The following is a 16004-nucleotide window of genomic DNA, read 5'->3' as shown; positions in this document are numbered from 1 at the left end:
CAAGCAAAAGTGCACATGTTCCATGGAGCAGCTCCTCTTACATTAAAGTCTCACCCACTGATGATTTTGTTTACCTCTCCCACAGGGCCTTGAAGAAATCTGCAGCCCTCTGGATGGATGCTTACTATGAAACATGAAGCAGAGCATCAACCTGGACACACATGTAGCTGTGTCTCTGAAGGGGGTTAATGAATGTGCAAGAGCTCTTTCCTGCTTAGCTGCTGGTGCCATAGGCATACCTGTGGTGCCAGGAGTGTGAATCCCAAGGGCACATGATAACCCCTTCCCTGAAGGTTTTCTCTGCAATTGCAAAGCAATGGAAACGCCAGATGGTTAGGATGCCAAAAGGGAAATGGGAGCCAATTTTCTTTATTTCTTCTATAGAATCTTGAACTTAGTCCTACTAATAGACCTAATCGGATCATCTCCATTACTGGGGCGTATGCAAGGGAACCAGGCAAGAGTCTCACTGAGAAACTGGCTATAGGAAGAAGTGGGACAAAAGAGAGACCGCTGATGGACACTTGGGAAAACAGCACGGTTGCCCTTAGAAGAGAATGGTGTATTTAAGAAATTTCTGCTGACCATACAAATTTTTGCTTATTCCTTACTTAAATGTGTGAGCCTCTTTTTTCTCTAAAAATTAAACATAATTAACATTAAAGTCTCCTTAAATGTTTCAATCTTCACTTTGGAGTTTTCTTATTGTAATGGCATATGTGTAATTATGGTGTGTATGTATTTTTCTTCCAACTTATAAAATCTCTTAAGGAGCTCCCTACATCCAGGCCCAATATCCACTGACACAGGAGGTTAAGCTTCCGTATTTTAGCATTACTGGCCTTCTGCTAAAGCATAAACCGGTCCTGAGTATAAGACCGATTTGCCTAATTCCTACCCACAAGAGCGGAAATACTGTGCCTTGCTATTGAGTAACTCTGATGAAGGAAAGAGATTTGTTTTCTGTAATGTAGGCCCCAGGCTGTGTCAAGGCATTTTCCAAGCTTAGCACCGAGTTATGCATTTCTTAAGATAAGAGAGTTTCAATGCTAGAAGGATGAGTGGACACTCTCAAGACCATACTGATGTCTGGCTTTGGTGCTTTTGCTCATCTGTTCATGGGGTCATGTTGGAGCTCACCCTAGCTGTGAGGAGGGAAAGCAAACAGTATAAACTCCCATCTGCGGCTCCAGGCAAGTCAGCATTAGGGATTTATCTGTTGCCTGAAATGCTACCAGGAAGCATTTCATTCCCTTACTCCAAACCCTGCAAAATACTCTTTTTCTTTGTTCTTAATTAAATCCCCAGGTTCAGGAGCACAGATCCTGTGGCAGAAGTGAGTGTTATGACTTGAAAGAAGCCACTGGTGCTGAAGCAGAGGGAGCAGGGGCCAGAGAGGTACAAGATGGGGCAATGAAGGACAGTATGTGAAGTGACTCACAGGTCCAGGGGAGTTAACCATGTATGTCAAAGCCAGGAAAGCAAGAACTGGTTGAGGGGGGGAGGAGCATTGAAATGGTAATAATATTGAACAGGGAAGTTAAGCAGAGGATAGAAAGGAAGAAAGGCTTTATTGGTTTTATGATTCTTTGTAATATAAGCCCTAATGGATATGGCCATAACCCATATTCCACCTACTGGTGGATCTATAAGTGATTTCTCCTGCCGGAAATCAGGGCTGCAAGTGGGTGTGGGGGACAGTGGTTGTTTTCTCTGCCTCGTCTGGTTCAACCCCCAGAGGTGCTCAAGTCCTGTTTCTCCTCCTGGTCACTAGAAATAGCAAGTCGACTTCTCCCTGGACAGACTCAGTAACTCAAAGGCATCCCTCTCTGTGTTGAGACCAGACCACTTGGCAGTTGCCTGAATGGAGTTGGTTACTGTGGGACTGAACACATCTGGGAGATTTTGACACATTTTGTAGGGAAAACATGTGAAATTAGTTCAAGCAAGTTGCTAGGTAAGAATAAAAATTTATGGTGGGTAAACTTTAACCTGCTTAAGGCGTCCCAAGTTAGCATAGTAGTCATTTTCATGAACTATCTCAACTAATTTATCTTCCTCACCCTTTGCTGACAGGTATTTGCACTTGGTGAGGAATGTGACTACATTTTATTACCTGTTCAACAAGCCTCCTGGAGAAGGAGAACCAAGGCCTGTCACGTTCACAGCTTCCCACAACACTGAGCACTGAGGGAGAATCTAGATGGTCAGTCCTCAGGGTATTTCATTTCTGTCCTCTCTGCTCTATGGCCGCTTGAATGAAGCCGGGCCAGACTTCTGAGTCTTTAAACTAAATGACTCCTGAGAATTGAATTACAGCCTTACCTGAAACTGTTCAATGGGTTTTCATGGCTCTTGGAATAAAGAGCCAACCCTCAGATGGCCAACAGACTTTGCCTGCATTGGCCCCTCCCCATATACCCTCCCCTACCTTGTACCAGACTGGCCCTTGTTCCCTCTGCTTCGGCCCCAGTGGCTTCTTCCAGTCATGACACTTGCTCTGCTACAGGGTCTTTGCCCCTAAGCCCAGTGTCTGAACCCCTCTGTCACCCTCCCTGCCCTCACTTCTTCTCTCCTGGTTACCTGCTACTCACCTGCTGATCTCAGGGCAGCCTCCACACTAAAGGCCTATTGTAAGTCAAGGCCTATTGTTATACACTCTGTAACAATTACTACAGGTAAAATTGTACATTCGTTTGTGTGATTCATTAATTTGTTTGTCTTCTACCCCAGCCTGCAATATCCATGAGAGTAGGAACTGCCTGATCTGTTGGAGGCAGACAACAAAGATGTGTGGAAGGGAGGGAGGGAAGAAGAGAGGGAGGGAGGGGAGGGAAACAAGTATATGAATGTAATTTTTCTAATTTGATAGAAAGGAAAAATTTGTCATATATATGAAAATAATTTCTATATTCTAACTCTGAATTATCAAAATTATTTTCAAAGCATAAGAACATCTACCAAGCAGTAAGTACTGAGCTACCCCCTTCATAGGCATTAGTCTATTTAATCCTCATAATAACCCCTTGGGGCAAGACCTATAATTAATATCACTTTACAGATGAAAAACTTGGGGCTTAGGCAGGCCAAACAACTTGCCTGATGTCACAGATAGGAAATGCTGGAGTAGTTTCAGACCCAGCAATGTCTGACTCCATAGTCAACGCTCATTAATTTCCATGCCAAGGAATTCAAAGTAAGAGGGAATTAAGTGATATTAATAGACATGGGCAGTTGGCATTTCTGGAATAACTTCAATCACTTGCCAGGAGCTGATGGAATAGGCATTAAGGTAGTTATCTTTTTTTTTATAAATACACCCAGTATTTATTTTTTTAAGTTTATTTATTTTTGAAATAGAGAGAGAGGGTACAAGTGGTGGAGGGGCAGAGAGAGAGAGGGAGGGAGGGAGACACAGAATCCAAAGCAGGCTCTAGGCTCTGAGCTGTCAGCACAACCTGATGCGGGGCTCAAACTCAGGAAATGCAAGATCATGACCTGAGCCGAAGTCAGACACTCAACCAATGGAGCCACCCAGGCTCCCCAATGTAGTTATCTTTTCACCAGCAGGGACAGGTGCCGAGGGGAAGGGAAGGCTGGAGAAGCATATGACAGGAACAGCACTAACTCAGAAAGGATTCCTGTTGACTCACTTCTACTCACCAGTCCTAAAAGAGTATCCTGCTCATAAAAAATGTCACTCGGGAGTGGTCAAGCTGAGATGTAAGCCTTCAGAAATGACAGATACTGCATTAACTGTAGAGGAACAGGATGAAGAAATGGATTTGAGATTTTGTGGTGATTTAACATGAATTCAGCCAAGGAAAATTCATCTTCCCTGTGGCTGTCTTCATATGGTCTTCCCTGAAACCCTATTTCCTCAAAAGCACCATTCTTCTTGGTAAAATGAAGCAGTGAGAACTTGCACGCACTGTCAGTCGGGCATTAAGTAAGGGTGACTGGAAGAGAAGTCAGAACCCAGATCCTAATTTCAGCTCCGTAACACCCTACAGCGAAATTGGCCAGGTCATTTATACCCTCCTACCTCAATCTGTGTAACAGGTGTGCCTAGTATTAGCTGGCCCATCCATATCATAGCGTGACTGGGACAAAGGAGTAAGGCAAACGGAATAGTTTCATAAGCTGAGAACACCCATTCTGATGCTTATTATTGCTATTATGTTATAATGAGGTTCCTCCAATCGCAGACCCACGAGAAGCAAGAGGGCCATAGAGTCACACAGAAACACAAGATGGACAGACACTTAATCATTTTATAATGACAGTGGCACCTTTCACCAAGTGAGAAGCTTATGAGTCACAAGCAAGAAAATGATTTCTCCCGTTGCAACAAGTAACACCCTTGAGGCACCTTCCACATCTGGCTCTATTAAATCTCCTGGAACCAGCAGAAATCTCCAGATCTCAGGCTGAAGGGCAAGTAGAGAACCAGAGGTTCTACTTATACCAATTTATGGTTAATCGTCTGAGAGCACAATCCTCACTGTTGAAAATCATACCAAATATAAGTATACTGTTTGTTGCTTAATCAGTATGTTATTTAGGAATCTCTTGACTATTTCCATGCTAATCATCAACCTCAAAGATACAGAAAGCATAAAAGATTGAACTTAAACTTTTTTTTTAATTTACATCCAATTTAGTTAGCATATAGTGCAATAATGATTTCAAGAGAAGAATCCAGTGATGCTTCCCCTACTTACAACACCTAGGGCTCATCCCAACAAGTGTCCTCCTTAGTCCCCCTTGCCATATAGCCCATCCCCCCACCTTAAACCCCTCCAGCAAGCCTCAGTTTGTTCTCTGTATTTAAGAGTCTCTTATGTTTTGTCACCCTGTTTTTATGTTATTCTTGCTTCCCTTCCCTTATGTTGACCTGCTTTGAATCTTAAATTCCACACGAGTGAACTCATATGATATTTGTCTTTTTCTAATTTCACTTAGCATAATACACTCTAGTTCCATTCATGTTGTTGGAAATGGCAAGATTTCATTCTTTTTGATTGCCAAGTAATATTCCATTGTATATGTATATCACCTCTTCTTTATCCATTCATCAGTCAATGGACATTTGGGCTCTTTCCATACTTTGGCTATTGTTGATAGTGCTGCTATAAGCATTGGGGTACATGTGCCCCTTAGAAACAGCACACCTGTATCCTTTGGATAAATACTTAGTAGAGCAATTGCTGGGTTGTAAGGTAGTTACAGGAGAATTAATTTATAACCTTGAAGTAGGAAAAGTCTTCTTTTGTTTAATGTTTATTTATTTTTGAGAGAGAGAGAGAGAGAGAGAGAGAGAGAGAGAGAGAGAGAGAGAGACAGAGTGCAAGCAGGGGAGGGGCAGCAAGAGAGGGAAACACAAAATCCAAAGTAGGCTCCAGGCTCTCTGATCTGTCAGCACACATCTGACTCAGGGCTCAAACTCAAGAACTGTGAGATGACCTGAGCTGAAGTCGGACACTTGACCGACTGAACCACGCGGGTGCCCCTCTATTTTTAATTTTTTGAGGAAGCTCCATACTGTTTTCCAGAGTGGCTGCACCAGCTTGCATTCCCATGAGCAGCGCGAAAGTGTTCCACTTTCTCAGCATCCTTGCCAACATCTGTTGTTCCCTGAGTTGTTAATGTTAGCCATTCTGACAGGTGTGAGGTGGTATCTCATTGTGGTTTTGATCTGGTTCTGATGATGAGTGATGTTGAACATTTTTTTCATGTGTCTGTTAGTTTTCTGGATGTCTTCTTTGGACGAGTGTATATTCATGTCTTTTGCCCATGTCTTCACTAGATTATTTGTTCTGGGGGGGTGTTGAGTTTGATAAGTTCTTTATAGTTTTTGGATACTAACCCTTTATCTGATATGTCATTTGAAAATATCTTCTCCCATTCCATCAGTCGCTTTTTCGTTTTGTTGATTATTTCCTTCACTGTGCAAAAGCTCTTTATTTTAATGAGGTCCCAGTAGTTCATTTTTGCTTTTATTCCCTTGCCTCTGGAGATGTGTTAAGAAGTTGCTGCAGCCAAGGTCAAAGAGTTTTTTTTCTGCTTTCTCCTCAATGATTTTGATGGATTCCTGTCTTACATTTAGGTCTTTCATCCATTTTGAGGGGTTTTTGTGTGTGTGTATGGTATAAGAAAGTCATCTAGGTTAATTCTTCTGCATGTTGCTGTCCAGTTTTTCAAACACCATTTGCTGAAGAGACTGTCTTTATTCCATTGGATATTCTTTCTTGCTTTGTCAAAGATAAGTGGGCCATACATTTGTGGTCTATTTTGGGGTTCTCTATTCTCTTCCATTGACCTTCTTGTCTGTTTTTGTGCCAGTACCATACTGTCTTGATTATTACAGCTTTGTAATACATCCTGAAGTCTGGAATTGTGATGCCTCCAGCTCTGGTTTTCTTTTTTAGGATTGCTTTGGCTATGCAGGGTCTTTTCTGGTTCCATAAAAATTTTAGGACTGTTTCTTCAAGCTCTGTGAGGAACGCTGGTGATAGTAGATTGGTTCGGGTAGTATCAATATTTTAACAATATTTCTTCTTCCAATCTGTGAGCATGGAATATTTTTCCATTTTTTGTATCTTATTTCATTTTTTTCATAAGCTTTCTATAGTTTTCAGTGTATAGATTTTTCACCTCTTTAGTTAGATTTATTCCTAGGTATTTTATGGGTTTTGGTGCAACTGCAAGTGGGATTGATTCCTTGATTTCTCTTTCTGTTGCTTCGTTATTGGTGTATAGAACAGCAACCAATTTCTGTGCATTGATTTTGTATCCTGTGACTTTGCTGAATCCATGGATTCAGCTGGTTTTTTTGGTGGAATCTTTGGATTATCATGTTGTCTGCAAGGAGTTAAAGATTGCCTTCCTCCTTGCTGATTTGGATGCCTTTTATTTCTTTGTGTTGTCTGATTGCTGAGGCTTGGACTTCCAAACACTATTTTGAATAACAGTGGTGAGAGTAGACATCCTTGTTGTGTTCCTGACCTTAGGAGGAAAGATCTCAGATTTTCCCCATTGAGGATGATATTACCAGAGGGTCTTCATATATGGCTTTTATGATCTTGAGGTATGGTCTTTCTTTCTTTAAGGTTTTTATTTAAAAAAAGGATGCTGTATTTTGTCAAATGCTTTCTCTGCATCTATTGAGAGGATCATGTTCTTATTCTTTCATGTATTAATGTGCTGTATCACATTGATTTGCAGATATTGAACCAGCCTTGCATCCAGATTTAAATTCCACTTGATCATGGTGAGTAGTTTTTTTAATATATTGTTGGGTCTGGTTGGCAAGTATCTTGTTGAGGATTTTTGCATACATTTTCATCATGGAAATTGGTCTGTAGTTCTCCTTTTTAGTGGGGTCTTTGTCTGGTTTTGGAATCAAAGTAATGCTGGCCTCATAGAATGAGTTTGGAAGTTTTCTTTCCATCTCGATTTTTTGGAACAGCTTCAAGAGAATAGGTGTTAACTCTTCTATAAATGTTTGGTAGAATTTCCCTGGAAAGCCATCTGGCCCTGGACTCTTGTGTTTTGGGAGATTTTTGATTACTAATTCGATTTGTTTACTGGTTATGGGTCTGTTTAAATTTTCTATTTCTTCCTATTTCAGTTTTGGTAGTTTGTGTGTTTCTAGAAATTTGTCCATTTCTTCCAGACTGCCCAATTTATTGGCATACAATTGCTCATAATATTCTTTTATTGTTTGTATTTCTGCAGTGTTGGTTGTGATCTATTTGTGATTTTATTTATTTGGGTCCTTTCCTTTTTCTTTTTGATCAAACTGGCTAGTGGCTTATCAATTTTGTTTATTCTTTCAAAGAACCAGCAGCTCCCGGTTTCACTGATCTGCTCTATCATTTATTTGTTTGTTTGTTTTCGATATCATTGATTTCTACTCCAATATTTATTTTTTCCTGTCTTCTGCTGGTTTTGGGTTTTATTTGCTGTTCTTTTTCCAGCTCTTTAGATGTAAGTTTATGTTGTGTATCTGAGACCTTTCTTCTTTCTTTAGGCCTGAATTGCTACATATTTCCCTCTTGTGACTGCCTTTGCTGCATCACAGAGATTTGAGACTGTTATCATTTTCATTGGCTTCCATATACTTTTTAATTTCCCCTTTAATTTCTTGGTTAACCCGTTCATTATTTAGTAGGATGTTCTTTAATCTCCAAAAATTTGTGGTCTTTCCAAATTTTTTCTTGTGGTTGATTTCGAATTTCATAGCATTGTGGTCTGAAAATATGCATCTCAAACTTTTGTACTGTCAAAGGCTGATTTATGTCCAGTATGTGATCTATTCTGGAGAATGTTCCATGGGCACTTGAGAAGAATATGAATTCTTCTGCTTTAAGATGAAATGTTCTGGGGCGCCTGGGTGGCGCAGTCGGTTAAGCGTCCGACTTCAGCCAGGTCACGATCTTGCGGTCCGTGAGTTCGAGCCCCGCGTCAGGCTCTGGGCTGATGGCTCAGAGCCTGGAGCCTGTTTCCGATTCTCTGTCTCCCTCTCTCTCTGACCCTCCCCCGTTCATGCTCTGTCTCTCTCTGTCCCAAAAATAAATAAACGTTGAAAAAAAAATTAAAAAAAAAAAAAAAGATGAAATGTTCTGAATATATCTGTTAAGTCCGTCTGGTCCAGGCGTCATTCAAAACCATTTTTTCCTTATTGATTTTCTGCTTAGATTATCTGTCCACTATTGTAAGTGGAGTGTTGAAGTCCCCTACTATTATGGTATTATTATCAATGAGTTTCTGTATGTTTGCGATTAACTTATTTATATATTTGGGTGTTTCCACTCAAACTGGGGGCATAAATGTTTACAATTGTTAGATGTTGGTGGCTAGACCCCTTAATTATGATATAATGCCCTTCTTCATCTCTTGTTACAGTCCTTATTTTAAAATCTAGTTTGTCTGACTATAAGTATGGCTACTCTTTCTTTTGGCGACCATTAGCATGATAAATTGTTCTCCATCCCCTTACTTTCAACCTGAAGGTGTCTTTAGGTCTAAAATGGGTCTCTTGTGTATCTTATTTTCTTATCCATTTTCATACAATATGTCTCATTATTGGAGTATTTAGTCCATTGACATTTATAGTGAGTACTGAAGACTATGAATTTATTGCCATTGTGTTGCCTGTAGAGTTGCAGTTTCTGGTGGTGTTCTCTTGTCCTCTCTAGTCTTTGTTGTTTTTGGTCTTTTTTGTTTTGTTTCATCTTTTCTTCCTTCAGAGAGCCCCCCCTGCCCTTAAAATTTCTTGAGGGCTGGTTTAGTGGTCATGAACTCCTTTAGTTTTTGTTTGTCTGGGAAACTCTTCATCTCTCCTATTTTGAATGACAGTCTTGCTGGATAAAGAATTCTTGGCTGCATATTTTTCTGATTCAGCATGTCAAATATATCCTGCCACTCCTTTCTGGCCTGTCAAGTTTCTGTGGATAGGTCTGCTGTAAACCTGTTCTGTCTTCCCTTGTAGGTTAGGGACATTTTTTTTCCCTTGATGCTTTCATAATTCTTTCCTTGTCTGTGTTTTTTGTGAATTTGACTATCATATGCCTTGGTGATGGTAGTTTTGGTTGAATCTAATGGGGGTTCTTTGTACTTCTTGGATTCTGATGTCTGTGTCTTTCTCCAGATGAGGAAAATTTTCCACTATGATTTGCTCATATAAACCTTCTTCCCTTTTTTCTCTCTTTTCATCTCCTGGGACTCTTATGATTCAGATGTTACCTTTTTAATAAGTCACTGAGTTCTCTAATTCTTGTATCATGCTCTTTTGCCTTAGTTTTCCTCTTTTTTTCTGCTTCATTATTCTCCACTATTTTGTCTTCTATAGCACTGATCCCCCACTCTGCTTTGTCCATCCTTGCCACCATGGCATCCATTCAAGATTGCATCTCAGGTATAGCATTTTTAATTTTGTCCTGACTAGATTTTACTTATTTTATCTCCACAGAAAGGGACTCTATACCTTTTTTCAACCCCAACTAGTATTCTTATAATTGTGGTTCTAAAGTCTAGTCCAAATATCTTGCTTATATCTGTGTTGATTAAGCCTCTGGCAGTCATTTCTTCCTGTTCTATCTTTTGGGGTGAATTCCTTCATTTTGTCATTTTGGAGGAAGAAAAAGAATTAACAAAAGAAAATTAAAAACTAAACTTAAAAATTAAAAACTACACAAAAAAATCAAATAAAGGAAGCTATATCCTAAGTGCATTTTGGTTTGGTTGTTGAAAGAAGCTTGATAGAATAGAGGAAAAAGGGAAACAAAACAAAAAAGAAAAAATTAAGAAAAAGTTTTAAAAATTAAAAAAATGTATACAATAAAATAGAATAAAATGAAATGAAGAAACTGAAATAGAATTTTTAAAAAATTACAAAAAGAATAAAAAACATAGTAAAAAGAATTTTTATAAACTATTTTTTAAAAAAGGAAAATAAAAATAATTCTTTTTCTTTCTGTATCCAAGAAAAAAAAAGAGAAAAAGAGAAAAAAAACTTAAACAATAAGTAAAAAAAAGAAAAAGAAAAAGAAATAGAGAAAAATGAATAGATGAACCAGCAAACAGAATGAAAATGGAATGAAGTTACATCCAGTTTCCCCTAGAAGTCAAACTATGAAGCGTTCTATAGTCCGTACACTAAGCAGGTGGAGAGATTTGTGGTCCTCCTCTAAGGCATGTGCTTGGAGGGCCCAGTTGGGTGGGGCTTGGTGTAATGGCTCCATTCTCCACTAGGTGGTACTGACTAGCCTACTGGGGTGGATCAGTGTGTTGCACATGCACAGGAGAGGTGAAAATGGCTCACACAGCATCCTGGTTTCTGGCACAGGAACTCTGCACTCTCACCAACTCCCAATCAAGCACCCCTCCTTTGTCTCAGGCTTCTGTCCATTCACTGCTTCTACATTGTATGTGTCCAAGCCATCAGCCTGCCAGGCAGTACCTTCCTCCAAAATTTTATCTCAGATGGGGCTATGTTTCCACACCCCTCACTTCTGAGAACCCTGTGGCTTGGACCCACTCCAACTCTCTGGGGGAGGGTCTCACTGAGCAATAACCAGGTGCCCACTTGCCCCAACAAACATTCATGTGATTGCGCTGTGGTAGAGGTTCAGAGATCATGGCCAGGTGCTGGCTTACCCCAGAAAAAGTTTGCAATCACACTGCAGCAAAGGTTCAGAGATTATGGCAAATCACAACACAGATCTGGGGCCAGGTTTCACCACACTTTGGCAGCTCTGTTCCAATACCAGTGAACATGGCTGTTCTCTGGGGTCCACTGGGACTTGTACCTATGGGGAGGCTATCTGGCCTATACCAAATGCTTTCCAGGTGGGGGAACTGCTTCTCCCGTGTGGCCCAGGACCCCTCAGACCTCTCTGCCTGCTCCTAGGGATTCCCCCTTCCTCCCCACCAGAGCACTGCAAGGTATTGATCTCCAGAATTTCCTACTCTGTGCTCTCCTGTTTATAGAGTCCAAATGGTATTGAAAGCTTCTCCTTGATCCCTGTCAATGGTTTTGGGGAGCAGATTTCTTGTTCAGTTCCTTATGTTTCCACAAGGAGTGCTTCTCCTGCACTCTTCCTATGTGACATACTATCCCCCGCCCCGTCCTCTCTCCCCCAAAACAGCTTCCTACCCTCTGCAGCTTCTTTCTCCCCACTTCACCTCTCTGCACTGTATACCTGATGAGTTCTGTGGTTCAAGTTATGCAGATTGTCGTGTTAATCCTCAGATCAATTTCCTAGGTGTACAAAATGGTTTGGTGCTGATCTAACTGCATTTCAGGGAGTAGAGAAGCTGAGAACTTCCATGCTGCTGCGCCATCTTGGCCCCATCCTGAACTTAAACCCTCTTGATGGCAAGACTATATTTAGGTACTTTTTCTTTCCCAGCAGCATTTATGGAAATTGCAGATAGCATGTTGAGAGAATCTTACAGTGAACATCTGAGTAAGCTCCACCTAAATTCAACATTAGTATTTTAGAAAACATGTCTCATTTCATGCTTATCCATCTACCTATCAGTCCATTAATCTGCCTGATTTTTGTATTGCTTCAAAGTAAATTTCCAAGGGCTTACTTTTACTTTTTTTATTTAATTTCTTGAATGAGAGAGAGAGAACACGGAGAGAGGCAGAAGGACAGAGATAGAATCTTAAGCAGGCTCCACACCCAGCACAAAGCCTAACATGAGGCTCGATCCCAGGACGCTGACATCATGACCTGGGCTGAAATCAAGAGTCAGATGTTCAGTCAACCGAGCTACCCAGGTGCCCCTGCAGAAGCCTGCATTTAAAAATAAGCCTCATGGGGCGCCTGGGTAGCGCAGTCGGTTAAGCGTCCGACTTCAGCCAGGTCACGATCTCGCAGTCCGTGAGTTCGAGCCCCGCGTCGGGCTCTGGGCTGATGGCTCAGAGCCTGGAGCCTGTTTCCGATTCTGTGTCTCCCTCTCTCTCTGCCCCTCCCCCATTCATGCTCTGTCTCTCTCTGTCCCAAAAATAAATAAACGTTGAAAAAAAATTTAAAAATAAGCCTCAGATTATGCAACCATAAAAGCATATTTCTCTTCTTCAATAAAGAATTGGTGTAAATTGTGGAGACGTTTCATCTTTAAAGGTATTTTAGAGGAATTTGCTATAAGGCAATATAACACAGTTAGCTTTCTGCAAAATTATTAACTCAAAGTTAATATTCTATTCAAAGAATAGAGTTAGAGGTGTGTGAACTGCAAACTAGTGTCCCAGCTTTTTCCCTCACTTACACTTCATTTCTTCATGAGTCTAGTTTGCCTTGTCTTTTCTACAACATCCAAAAATAATTTCCTGTTGTTTGTACAAGTATGGTATTCTCTGGGACATTTTCCCAGACTTCACTCACCAGGTTAAGTCTCCCTTGATAAGCTCCTATGCCTGTGCACCTCACTGACACAACTTATTCCTTCCTGTTCACCCACTACACTGAAAACTCCATGGGAGCTGTCACTCATCGTTTTATTACCATCGCACCCATTGTTTGGCATTGAGTGGGTGCTCAGTAAATGTTTTAATGAGTAGTTAGTTAGTTAGAGCTATGGTAGATAAGCCTGGGAAGTTAAATTGAGTTCTCACTGAAAAAAAGTCTAAAATGTCAGGCTGGAAAATATATGCTTGGTTTAGTAGACTATGTGGGTCCACAGGGAATCTTTGAGCTGGAGAGTAGTATAATTGGAACTGAGCTCTGGAAGGACCCTTCTAGAACCACACAAAGGGAAGATTGGAAGATGAGTGGCACAGAGGAGGGGAGACCAGCAAGGTGACTAATTCAACAGCCTCAGTGGGAGATATTGAGAACCTGAATTCAGCTGGTGGTGTAAAAAATGAAATGGAAAGGAATAAATGAGACACATTGTAAAGTCTGGGTCCATGAAACATAGCCTATAATTAAGCATTAAGGTCATGTAAAGATGACCCAAAGTTTGCATTGTAGGTGACATTAGCCAAGGGGCGAAAAGTAGAAGATGGAGTAAAATTGAAGTGTTGATTTTAAATATCTTGAGTTAATGATATTAGAGGAAAATCTAAGTGTGAATGGCTAGCAGGTAATTGTAGAAAATGCCCTTTTAGACCTTGGAAGAGGCATAAGGGCAAAAGATACCAGCTTGGACATAGTCTCAGAGAGATCATCAAGAAAAAGAGCAGAGGGGTAGACTTGACTTGACAGAGAATCTTATTGATGTTTTCAGTTAAGTTGGAGGAAGAAAAATGGGCCCATAAATAAATAAATAAATAAATAAATAAATAAATAAATAAATAAATAAAAGATGTACACTGAGTCCTTGCAGGAAATACAAGGGAATGTCAGAGGCAGAGGGTGGGAAAGAAGAAAGGTTAGGGGAGCAGCTAGAAAACAAGTCCAATACCCACAGAAGGCATCAGAGGGGAAGCCCATTTCATTTCATGGAACTTTGTTTTGTTTGCAAAGTTGAGTTCGGCTCATCTCAAGAAACCAAATATCCAAGCTGAAGAATGTGCCCTGAACACGTTCAACGGTATTCTAAAGGGAAGATTTTGCTGTTTCAAGTTTGTCAACATTTATAAAAATTAGACATAAGGATTTTATATTTGCATGAAACCCAAAGATTTTTCTGTAATGGCACAGACACAAAATTAAAATGTTCATCTAAAACACAAAGGTAAGTGGATAGGATGCACATTGCCCAAGAGAACCCACCTGGGAACGCTGTACCCTGGGCTCCATGCATCTGAACTGAGAGATGAGGGGATCAACATTTCAACAAATCAGGATGCCCATCACATGAGCTGGAAAGTTATGGTCTACACCACCTCAAGCGGCATTTCTGGGTTTCATTGCTAGTCCTACAGACAGAAATAGGAAACAGCCCCTTTATCATTTATTAAAACATTGAGGACACTGCCATGTCAGTTGGTAAACAGCCACTACTCTCTACCTAAATCCTACCAACCCCCTCTCCTTGATGCCCCACCCCTTCTCCCAGGACACACACACCCCCATTTCGCCCAAAATGGAGGTGGGTGAGTGGGTGGATGGGTAGTAATTTTCCAGACCTTTTAAGCCCTCTCCAATGTCCTGAAAATTTTATTTGCAAAAGAGAAATATGTTATCCAAAATAAAATGTAAACTCTAGTCTTCAGGTGATGATCTTGACCATTTCAATGTGATCAACAAAATCTCCCAATCAAGAACAACCAAAGCCACAAAATGTTGCTGCCTAGTGACAAAAACAGTAAATGATCTTTCTGCTCAAGGCCAGCATTGCAAACATTCTTAGTAATTACTGCCCAGAATCCAACTGTCATACCGGTGTTTCCTGTTCAGTATGAGGACAAAAAATACCTAAGTACCTGGAATTATTAAAGCCTATAATTTGGAACTCTGCTCAAGCAACTGGAAAAAGTTGCACAAGAGCAATTTGGGTCCCTTTCTCATGGGGACAAATACAAACATTGACTTACATTTAAAAATTAGGGTTCTGACACATGATTTATTGGGGGCATGATCAGATAGATCTGAGGAAGGAGTGAGGCTTCCCTAAGCCATAGTGGGGGACTTCTGACCAGAGGGGTACAGTCACCAGAGTCCCAAACTAGGGTTCTCTTAAAAGTTACACAGCTACTGGGGCGCCTGGGTGGCTCAGTCGGTTAAGCGTCCGACTTCAGCTCAGGTCACGATCTCGCGGTCCGCGAGTTCGAGCCCCACATCGGGCTCTGGGCTGATGGCTCAGAGCCTGGAGCCTGCTTCTGATTCTGTGTCTCTGTCTCTCTCTGCCCCTCCCCCATTCATGCTCTGTCTCTCTCTGTCTCAAAAATAAATAAACGTTAAAAAAAAAATTTTTTTTAAGTTACACAGCTACTAACGAACCATGTGATTATGAGATTGCCCCTTCCTAGAGATTATATGATTTATTCATAAATGACTAACGTATTTGTAGTTTTAAAAATACAACGTATGTTAAAATGATCAGAACCAGGACTGGCACCGGTCAGCTCTCAGGAGTCACTGTATTCGCTTCCTGACTGTTCTCCTTGCTTCCTCTTCTTTTTCTCCCACTAGCACCTTTGAACTTGATGTCCTACCTACTGGGAATCTCCCAGATGTTTGCATTAAAGGTACCTATTCATCATTCTGGTCACCTTCTATCCACTCCAATTTAGGCACAGAATCCATGTGCCTTCCCCAACCCCCCCCCCACCCCACCACCATTGCCTAGATTCCCTAACCAGTAACTGTTTTCTTTCCTTCATAATCTTTACACCATCTGAAATTATCTTATTTAATGGTCATCTCATCTCACTGGAAAATAAGTTTTAATACAGAAGGCTGGAAGAGTGCTTCCCAAAGCAATGAGTGAATTTATGTCTTTGTCATTTACAAAGTGGAAGGAGAATTGGAAAATGACACCGGGTCCTTGAGAGCAGATTTTTGACAGACTTGTCCACTGTTCTATCTCGCGCCCAGAGC

General features: G+C 40.8%; 1 protein-coding gene and 1 long non-coding RNA gene across 3 annotated transcripts in view; one reads left to right on the top strand and one right to left on the bottom strand.

Moving 5' to 3' along the window:
* LOC112865444 (fatty acid desaturase 2-like protein FADS2B) overlaps positions 1-689 on the top strand; it is a 40602-nt gene extending 39913 nt beyond the window's left edge. The window contains exon 12 of the mRNA XM_025928545.2: positions 86-689. Coding sequence (XP_025784330.2) covers positions 86-137 — 52 coding nt within the window. The 3' untranslated portion in view covers positions 138-689. The remainder of the gene's footprint in view (positions 1-85) is intronic.
* LOC112865115 (uncharacterized) overlaps positions 1-16004 on the bottom strand; it is a 166251-nt gene that overhangs the window by 117807 nt on the left and 32440 nt on the right. The gene's annotated exons all lie outside the window — the stretch shown is intronic.

This window comes from Puma concolor, chromosome D1 (genome assembly GCF_028749965.1).
Source record: "Puma concolor isolate L17-30 chromosome D1, mPumCon1.1.hap2, whole genome shotgun sequence".
In the NCBI taxonomy this organism is placed as follows: domain Eukaryota; kingdom Metazoa; phylum Chordata; class Mammalia; order Carnivora; family Felidae; genus Puma; species Puma concolor.
Note: the sequence above shows the minus strand (reverse complement) of the source record. Positions and strands in the feature narration are given on the sequence as shown.